Source organism: Fistularia commersonii, chromosome 32 (assembly GCF_037954325.1).
Source record: "Fistularia commersonii isolate RoL2024-O1a breed Wild chromosome 32, RoL_Fcom_v1.0, whole genome shotgun sequence".
NCBI classification, from domain to species: Eukaryota; Metazoa; Chordata; class Actinopteri; order Syngnathiformes; family Fistulariidae; genus Fistularia; species Fistularia commersonii.
In genome coordinates, this window is record NC_141315.1 from 9,932,734 (window position 1) to 9,942,519 (window position 9,786).

At 51.6% G+C, this 9,786-nt stretch overlaps 1 protein-coding gene across 7 annotated transcripts; it reads left to right on the forward strand.

Annotated features, from left to right (window-relative positions):
• The first annotated feature begins 1,189 nt into the window (after positions 1 to 1,189).
• nfe2l1b (nfe2 like bZIP transcription factor 1b) lies at positions 1,190 to 9,555 on the forward strand. Of its 7 annotated transcripts, XM_086139980.1 has the most exons (7): positions 1,191 to 1,388; positions 2,323 to 2,355; positions 2,528 to 3,348; positions 4,316 to 4,537; positions 7,115 to 7,204; positions 7,291 to 7,449; positions 7,810 to 9,555. In XM_086139980.1, exons 3-7 carry the CDS (start codon positions 2,791 to 2,793, stop codon positions 9,190 to 9,192), a joined length of 2,412 nt encoding a protein of 803 aa, XP_085996106.1. In that variant the 5' UTR covers positions 1,191 to 1,388; positions 2,323 to 2,355; positions 2,528 to 2,790; the 3' UTR covers positions 9,193 to 9,555. The 7 variants fall into 7 exon arrangements, with proteins under 7 accessions (XP_085996107.1, XP_085996106.1, XP_085996104.1 ...); XM_086139981.1 differs by lacking the exon at positions 2,323 to 2,355 and having other exon boundaries at positions 1,190 to 1,388; positions 4,349 to 4,537; XM_086139978.1 differs by lacking the exon at positions 2,323 to 2,355.
• Positions 9,556 to 9,786: the final 231 nt, after the last annotated feature.

Here is a 9,786-nt window from a genome sequence, read left to right on the forward strand (position 1 = left end):
GTGCAGAACTTTGTTTGTATTAGAATTCAGCAGACGTTCAACTTTAACCCCTTTCATGTAAGAATGTTGGATAACAAGATCTAAAATAGTTTTACCAGGCGCTACTACGTTATATTTGAATTCCCTTCAAGACCGAATGAATTTTGTATTGCTTCCAATTCATTTTAACTCTTTTCATGTTGTAATCTTTCAATTGATGGACATGGACATGCACAAATATCTGTTAGCAACAGAATCTAGCATCACAAAGCAAGGGAGCATTATGTCAAAACTCCAAACTCCTCCTCTGATATCATTTCTGCTCAAATCTTAACACCATGACAACAAATCTGACCGATAACGACGTTTCTCCCTGAAATATTACATTGGATCTCATCAAAAATAACCAGAAAACATGGTTTATCTATGACATTCGAGCCATTTGCTTAGGATAAATTGCGGCACGGCTTTCCAAAATAAAAAATCCCCCTCTCCGACAAGCGCCAACTAGTTCAACAATGTAAGTCGTGGCACCTGTCAGTCGTTTCGATGTTATGTAAGCTAAAACTAAATATAGTTTCAACCACAGGAGCCTTATTTAAATCATGGGAGGGGTCAGTCTGGGGAACCTATGGACGCCAAACAACAAACTGGAAAAATAACATTCTCCACTATTTAAATAAATGGTCTTTTATCGAGTGAATCGTGCGTCGATACCGGCGTGTAACAGCGTTTGAGCTGTGTTTTTACGATATCTTTAAGCTCAGGTTTCTGCCCTGGGAGTTGTTATTTTTGAAATCAAGGTGACCGATAAACATATTCACCCAGAGCAACTGGAGTGCACGCGGTCTTAAGACGTAACAGTAAATAAACACATTTCCAAGAGCAGGTAAGATGAATAAACAAAATAAAACAAAACAAAAAAAACACACAGAAAATAACTGGTACTAGAATTAGAAAGGTGGCACAGACTTCAACCATGTCACCTGAACCTTTTTTTTTTTTAAAGTGGATTTTTGACTTTCCACGAGAGCCAAACGCCCTTTACTCAATGATAAATGTTTCAAAAGACAAGTTTATACAACCGGGGATGTAATAATACCGGTGTTATAATAATAACGGCGATACAATAATACCGTTGGGGGATTTTTGGTCGGCTGATGAAAGCTTGCTACTAGAATGTTCTACGCATGCTCTGTGCGAAAGCGTGTTTTGGTGTCAAGCGGCGCTGCTAAGCTAGCCGGGCCAGCTAGCGATTCTGCAAGTCATGGTGGGCCATTCAATGAGGAAAGGCTGGAGGATGCCACATCGGGCAATTCCGTGGAAGTTTTCTGTAAAGTAGGACTATCTGCCGTGTTTAGTGGACTTTTCCGGGGGTCATGGAGACATAGGTGCTTTTATCTTCGTGCGTAAGTATTGAATCAAGAGGGGTTTTCGATTCACTAATACGCACGCCGATACGCGGATTGCACTGATTACAGATGCTAAGCTAACTCTGTCGTGTTCGTGTAAGAAGCGGTCGTGTGTGTGGGTGAATCGCGGCTTGTTGTGATTTGTCGTGTGTGTTGCATGAGTCACTTTGTCAAAGTTTAGTTAGTTGAACGTTTCCTGTAGCTAGCCGCAATCTAGCCTGCGAGGCTAGCGTGGTTAAGACCATCCCCGGTTCCAATAGAAGTTGATCGTTCGTTTAAGCCCGCCCACCCCGCATTTCCATTGGCTACCAACAGCTGGAGTCATATGTCGTCGACGCGGCCGTGCCTCGCGATTGGCCGCCGGATCCGTCAGTCACCCGTTCACCACTTGTTGCTAGGGAGATTGTTTGATGCTAGCCACGGCGGAAGTTGATAATCCAGTAACGGGTACCTGTCACTTTTGTGCGGTAGCGGAGACACAAGTTAACTAGTCGGCGCGGTGACATGCGGAATCCTCGATCGACGACGAGGCGACGAGCCGAATACGAGAGCCGCGTCGGGGAAGTCGTAGCTAGCTAACAGCTAAGGACGAAGAAAGGCGCAGCTGTTCCGAAAGGAGGGAGGGACCCTGCCTGCCACCCGACGCTGTCGTTCGTCCGTCTGCTAGCCAGCCAGCCAGCCAGCCAGCAAGCCCGGCGAGCCTCCTCGACTCCCCCGTTCACCTTCAGCAGCACCCCGTAGTCCTGGTTGTCCTGTCAAGGGTGGGGTGATGCTCTAACGGCTTCCCTCCTTCGTCCCCGACAAAAGAAACCCACTGCGCGGTTCGAGTCTACATCCCCTCTCCCGTCTTGGGAGGATGGAGTGGTTGCAGTGGGGCTAGCAAGTCCTGATTCCTATTTTTTTTTTTTTTTTTTTCACATTTTTTTTTTAGCCTCCCTTAAACATGTGCTTCATGCAAATGTAGGTAGGTAAGACAATGGTGGCCGAGGGCTGCAACAAGGGGTGTGTGTGTGTGTGTGTGTGTGTGTGTGTGTGTGTGTGTGTGTGTGTGTGTGTGTGTGTGTGTGTGTGTGTGTGTGGTAAAGCAATGCAGTTTGAAACGGGGCGATTAACTTGTCATTTCTCACTTGTGTCAGGACTGGGAAGATGAGAAGCGTATGAAGAGCAGAGCTTTGAACACACAGCGGACTGTCTCAGCAGCGGAAACCCCGTCTGGGATTGTAAACATCTCCGAAACTCCTAAGAATCCGCCGAAGTCCCTCTCCCCCCGGCACCTTCAGATATTTTTTATGTGTTTCGCCCAGCCTCCTCGTCCGAGCGCAGAATTATCGACCCGAGCTCATTGGCCCCGTTTTTGTTTTTATTTTTTACTTTCACCTCCTGTTCCTTTTGTAAAGAAATGCTTTACCTGAAAAAGTACTTCACAGAGGGCCTGATTCAGTTCACCATCCTTCTGAGTCTCATTGGGGTGCGGGTGGACGTTGACACTTATCTGAGCAATCAGCTGCCCCCACTGAGAGAGATTATCCTGGGCCCGAGCTCAGCCTACACCCAAACACAGTTTCACAACCTGCGCAACACGCTGGACGGCTATGGAATCCATCCAAAAAGTGTGGACCTTGACCATTTCTTTACCACGCGACGGCTGCTGAACCAGGTGCGCCAGCTGGATCGACTCTCCGTGCCCAGTACCGAGCTCAATACCTGGCTGGTGCATCGCGACTCTGAGACTGTGGTGTCCGCTGGCAGCCAGTCCAGCCCCAGCATCACCCTGGACAATGGGGCCGGCCTAGAGGACGTTAACAACCTTGACGCTACCCCGGCCATGAGGGGAGGAAGCGGAGCATCTGAATCCACGTACAACCTGAACGCAGCAGACAGCAGCCTGGGAGCCGTGGCCCCAGAGGGCAACCAGGAGCAGGACCGCAGGGACGGCAATGACGACCTCACCAAAGAGGTACGCCCCGGCTGCAGCTTTTCCCTGCCGATGAGCACCCGGCGGTTTCCATGTACCTCCCTCGCGCTGCCGGCCGCTCTGTTTTACATTTACCGGACAGGCTAGATTTTTATCGTATTTCCTCAGAAGAGAGATTAAACGTTCAATTTGAGGAAGCTAGACACGAGGCAAACCTTCTTTTTTTTTTGACATTGTCTCCAGAACCCCTTTCCTACATCTCCGTGTTGGTTTTAAGCTTTGAAAAGTCACGTTGTATTGATTTTGAGCGATATCAAACACAATCTGAATAACGCGTGTTTTACCACTATGAGCAATACTAAGAAATCCAACTCCCAAATTCACACAACTGCCTTGAAATGAACATTACAAGTAACAACAAAAAGTACTTATGCAATGGTTTCATCCGTGCTCCACACCCATACCCCCCCCTCCCTTCTATATATGTTATTTTTAGTCCCAACAAGTTGAGTTGCATTCATTGCAGCTGCTTAACTGGAGTTTGACATGCACAGCAGACAGGGCTCCCAAGTTTGCGCTCTTTTGACGGCGCACATCTCCGCGCACCGCCGTTTGTTATTTGGTCCAGATGACATTGCGTAAGGAAACGGACACGCCGGGGTCGTATCGATGAAGTGTTGTCACACAAAGTCATTGTGGGTCGGCAATTAGCCGAGACGCGTCCCTGGTCACATGTTGACCGCCGTGCCGAAGTGTTTATGTCACGGTTGTATCATCTGACCACGTTTCCGTTACGCGATTCGCCGGCCTCCTCTGGCTATAACGGCGGCCTTCGACGCCACGAGAAGCAAACCCGCACGTGTAAAAGAGGCCGGCTATATTCTCGAATAAATAGTCGGCGTGACGGGATCTATTTTTGTCTGGCGACGTTGTGATTGAATATTTCTAATACCTGGATATTGCGTACGGGGGGGAACCATTCCTCAATGGCTGCGCTGTGTTTTCCCAGGACATTGACTTGATTGACATCCTATGGCGACAGGACATCGACCTTGGAGCCGGCAGAGAAGTGTTCAACTACAGCAACCGTCAGAAGGAGAATGAGGAGGACAAGCCCAGCCCGCCCGAGAGCAAAGACGCCAGCGACGAGCAGGAGAGCTGGAGAAATGGCGTGAACTTGCAAGGTGCCCAGCCCGTGGACGGGGAGACGGGGGAGAGCATCCCCGAGCAGGTTGGTCCCGCCCGCGGAGAGCCGAGCAGCACTCGCGTGTCCGCCGCCGCCGCATTTCGGGGAAAGGTTGCGATGTCGGCGAGCCGACCTTCAGGAAGTCTCAAGGCACGTCGACCTAGAAATCTGACATTACCCGACCTTTCGGACCCGGCCGAAACGGAAAGGGACGCCCACCCGACGGCGAAGTTAAACATCTTTTTGGTTTCGACAGATTGGCTTTAAAATCAATAAGAAGAATTGGCGCGTTTTCTCACCTAGGTGTCGGCCACAGATCCCTCATCCAACCACTATCTGGAACGTCGTGTGATATTTACCAATATCACCATGTGTGTCGTCGTCCCGTATCCATCCTATGTAGTTCAGAAGATAGGAAGGGATTCATTTCCTTTTTTAGCATCAAATCCCAGCACAATCTCTTATTGAAAAATGAATGAATATTAAAAAAATATAAAATAATTTACTGTAATATTAGCTTAAAATGACAGGGGTTTAACAAGGGGGATTTCGAAATGAAAACACATCCATCCAACGCGCATCCATCATGCTTTGCGTATTTTAGTGATTTTTTATTTTTTTCTCCCTCCGGTGGAGTCGGCGTAAGAAGCTGCTGAGAAGCGGGAAATGAAACGTAGCACCTCGGAAGCATCAGACTTTATGACAAACGTTAACTTGTCAACGTTCTTCTTTCTGTCTAATCTAACTAGTCCGACATCTGTCAAAACCTGCAGTCTTTGTACCAAACGGTTTGTGTCCTGCTCGCTCCTCCGAACATTTCTTTCCGTGTGACATTCGTGGGACTTTGAGCTTCAGAATATTTCATCAACACCCACGTCGGCAAAGTGATTCAGTGACATTTAAAGAATTAATGATTTGACAGAGACTAATGGGCCGTATTGGAGTCCAGCGGCATAACGAAAGGATTAAAACACAACGTTATTCAGGAGCCGGGGGCCTTTGTCGCGCCACGGGTTCGTCGCATCCGCGATCCGATTCTGAGATTCCGGCTCGACTGAACCGACGCCCATTTTTGTTTTTCGTCTGGCCGTCATCCTCCACGGCCCAGAGAAATAGAAATCTACAACGTTATCCAAAGGCCGCGGCCAAAATCTGGAAATAAATGTGGTTGAAGCAAAACAAAAGAACTGGAGACGCTTTTTTTTTTTTTTTTTTTTTTAATGTAACTGCGGATGATGGATTAGAGAGCCCATCGGTGTCAACAGGCCTCTAACGAAGCGCAGGAAGAGCAAAGGCCGCCTCCGTGTTTTTTCATTAAGCCCAACAAAATATGGAAACCTGGGTGTGAAAATGCGTAAATCGATGTTCTGGTCGCTGTCGGGTGCGCGAGTTTTCCTAGCAAGGTAACAGAAGTCGTCGGGCTAACCTGGCTAACCCACGCTAGCCCAGGCTAACACCACTGTCTGCTCACTTGAGGGATCGGTCGGGAAATATCGCTATTTGTTTTGATTTCCGATAATTTATATTGTTGTGTTTTTAGTCAGGGAAAGACCCGGGTGACGGTAAAGCATCTGTTTCATGAGCAATAGCTGTCGTTGGTCACAGCCGTGCCGCACAAGTAGAAAAAAAACAATCAGAATTCATTGCACCCCAAACCACACCCACGTCGTTCCCTGCAGCCCCAAAATCTCAAAGAAAACAAGCATCAACGTAAACACCAATGTCTGTGACTCGCTACACTGTCAAACCAAACCGTGTTTAGGATTGACACGCCCGCCGGAGGAGGGGCATCAAGCTAAGTTCTGTTTTCTACTCTTCATAAAAGTGAGGATTTGTGAGGAACAACAGTTCCCTCCCCCACCGCACCCACGCCGCGGGACCGCAACTCGACGCCGCTCACTGAAACACAAGCGGCGTCCGACGTTGCCGCGATCTGCTAACCTCAGCAGGTAAAAGGAGCGGGCCTCTTCATCTCCACTGCGCGCAGCAAAACATCCTCCGGCCGACGCCGTGGTCTTGGGCCCGACGCGGTGACTCAGGTTACATCGTTAGAAGACATTTATCAGATGTTCGCTGCTCTGCCTGGAGTCACAAAGACTTTTTTTTTTTTTTTTTTTTTTTTTTATGCGTGCGCCTGCAGCGTTCTCCTGTAAATGTAATACGATTGTTCACCCAGTCCTGGTACCAGCAGCATGGTTTAAAAAGAAAAAAAAAAAGAAAAAAAAAAACGTCTTGACCGATTAAAGCTCATGATGCACAGCTGTTTTTTTTTTTTTACATATCACATTATTCTGTTTTTATGACTGGGCCGGAGGAGCCCAGCCCTTCGGAGGAAGAGTTTGTGCGACAAAAACACGTCGGTCCCAATGTGGCGTCCGCTATCGTGACCGTCCTCCCGTTGAGAAAAGAAAAGAGGCGCGGTTGGCGCTACCGCCTCGCGGCAACCGGGTTCCTCCGGCAGGAAGGTTTCGGAAGATCCAGTGGTGAATGAGTGAATGTGCGTCTCCACATGGCGGGACCGGCTCCGGCACCCCCGAGTGCAGGGGAGCAGATAATGAACGAATGAATGCGCGAGTGAATATCAGAAAACAACCAGTGTTTTCATTCCATATGGTCTCCCAGCTCCCAGGTCTCGGCTCACAGACGTCACTGTCTCTTCAGGAATGCCTGAGGCTGCTGGAAGCCACCTTCCCCTTCGGAGAGGAGTCTGAGGTAAAGGCGTCTCCGGGCTCAGGCCGTCGGGTCCCGGCGCCAGGCGAAGACAGGTTTGAGTTAACCGCTCTGATGTTTGGCTCTAGTTCCCGGCCCCCGTCGCCACGCCCGTGATAGCGGTCTCCGGAGAGGAGGTTCCTTCTACATCTCAGGCCCTCCCCCTGGCGCCGCAGCTCCCCCCCGCCGAGCCGCAGCTGGACCTGGAGCAGCAGTGGCAGGACATCATGGCCATCATGGAGCTCCAGGTACGGACCAGGAGGCGGCGGGAACATTAAACGCCGTCGAGACGCGGGCCGAAGACACCGAACCGGCGCATGATACGGTTCGGGGGGAGGGGGACGTTCAGAGGGGAAGGAGCTGCGTAACAAACGAGGCCACGGTTGCGCGGTATCCTGACCGTTACCGTGGCAACCGCCAGGGGCGGGGTCGGGGAGAAGTCGCTTCTTCATGTCGAAACATTTGTTTTGAAACGTGAGCTTCTCCGCGGTTTTCATCACATCGCTGCGATCCTGCGCCGCGACGGTCGGCCGCAGACGCCGAACCCGTGTTTCTGCGCATTTTTTGAAATGTGACGTAGGAGCTAATAAACTCTTTCCCCCCCCAAGGCGATGGAAGTCAACGACACGTCCCCCCAGTCCAACGCCAGCAGCGACGCGGGCGGGACGGCCGAGCCGGCGGCGGCAGCGGCGGGAACCTTCGGTCTGTCCCCTCACCCGGCGCCCATCAACCAGGACGTCAGCCTCCACCAGGCGTCCCTGCCGAGCTGCAGCCAGGACTTCCCCCAGGTGTTCCACACGCAGCTGGACGCCGCCAGCCTCGCCCCGCGCGCCGCCATGCTCCGAGTGTCTTCGAGCAACTCCACCAACGTCAACTCCACCTTCGGCGCCACCAACCTGACGGGCATCTTCCTCCCGTCGCACGTCAACAGCTCCAGTAACAACGTGAGCGCCGCCGCGCCCGTCCTGCCCGATCCCTTCAGCACCCTGCTGGAGGAATCCATGCTGGACGAGATCAGCCTCCTGGACCTGGCCATGGAGGAGGGCTTCAGCCAGGCCCAGGCCTCGCAGCTGGAGGACGAGCTCGACTCGGACTCGGGCCTCTCCCTGGACTCCAGCCGCAGCCCGGCTTCGCCGAGCAGCTCCGAAACATCCTGCTCCTCCGCCGCCTCCTCCTCCTCCACGTCCGCCACCTTCTCCGAAGAGGGCGCGGTGGGCTACAGCACCGACTCGGAGGTCGCCGCCGCCGAGACGGAGGAAGGGGCGGTGGGAGGTTACCAGCCCGGCTACAGCAAGCTCTGCCGCATGAGCTACCAGGACCCCTCCCAGTTCCACAGCCTCCCGCAGCTCGACAGCATCGGCCACAACCACACCTACAACCTGCCGCTCTCCTCCGCCTTCTCCGAGCGCCCGGAGCTGCCCGTCTCCCCGAGCAAGAAGACCGTCCGCGACAAGCAGACCTCCAAGCTGCAGCCTCCTCAGGACTTGCTGGACAAGCACTCCAGCCGCGACGAGCGCCGGGCCCGAGCCATGAAGATCCCCTTCTCCAACGACAAGATCATCAACCTGCCCGTGGAGGAGTTCAACGAGCTCCTGGCCAAGCACCACCTGAGCGAGGCCCAGCTGGCCCTCATCCGCGACATCCGCCGCCGCGGCAAGAACAAGATGGCGGCGCAGAACTGCCGCAAGCGCAAGCTGGACACCATCATCAACCTGGAGCAGGGCGTGCAGGACCTGAGGCGCGACAAGGCCCGCCTGCTGAAGGAGAAGATGGAGTTCATCCGCTCCATCCGGCAGATGAAGCAGAAGATGCAGAGCCTGTACCAGGAGGTGTTCACTCAGCTGCGGGACGAGGAGGGCCGGCCCTACCCCCCGAGCGAGTTCTCGCTCCAGTACAGCGCCGACGGCAGCGTGCTCATCATGCCGCGCGGCGCCGCCGCCGCCGAGCAGAACCGCAAGCCGGAGAAAAAACAGAAGGACAAAAAGAAGTGACGGGGGGTGGGCCGGACCGCTGACCAGTTCTTTCACTTTGCTAAAAATCAATGAGAGATTTCTGCAGATGCAAGAGAGATGTCCTTTTTTTCCTTTCAGAAGATTCTGGTGAGTAGAAAATGGCATTGTTGACTACTCTTCCTGCGTTCGTTCCCCCCGCCCAACACGTTTTCATTCTGTTCCCGCCTTTATTTCTTTCTCCCTGGGAAAAACAAAACAAAACAAAAACAACACCGATGCGGAAAAGTAGCTCCTCGCTCTGAGTGCCGGTCTGTCTGGAAGGCGTGAGGGCTTGGAAATGTTCAGAGGAGGGTAGAATTAAAGATAAATAAATCAATTTAAAAAAAAAAAAAAAAAAAAAAACGGACGTTGGACGAGCTTTTAGAGAAACTTTTAGCCGCTCTTGATCCTCTTACACCGAAAAAAAACGGAGATGACGGAGATGATTGAGTCGGGGTAAAAGGCGGGACTGGTGTCGGGAGAAGTAGATTAAAAAAAAAAAAAAAAAAACAGTATAAAATGAGAAAAAAAAACAAAAAAAAAAATCCTCTCGAGAAGAAGCGGCGGGGAAAGCCTGCAGCGCAACGGAGACTT

Bases quoted from the DNA above. Each gene is read 5' to 3' on its own strand.
- nfe2l1b (XM_086139980.1), top strand. From the start codon at position 2,791: ATGCTTTACCTGAAAAAGTACTTCACAGAGGGCCTGATTCAGTTCACC. The intron at 3,349-4,315 runs GTACGCCCCGGC...GTGTTTTCCCAG, and splicing joins ATGACGACCTCACCAAAGAG to GACATTGACTTGATTGACAT. The intron at 4,538-7,114 runs GTTGGTCCCGCC...ATGGTCTCCCAG, and splicing joins GGGAGAGCATCCCCGAGCAG to CTCCCAGGTCTCGGCTCACA.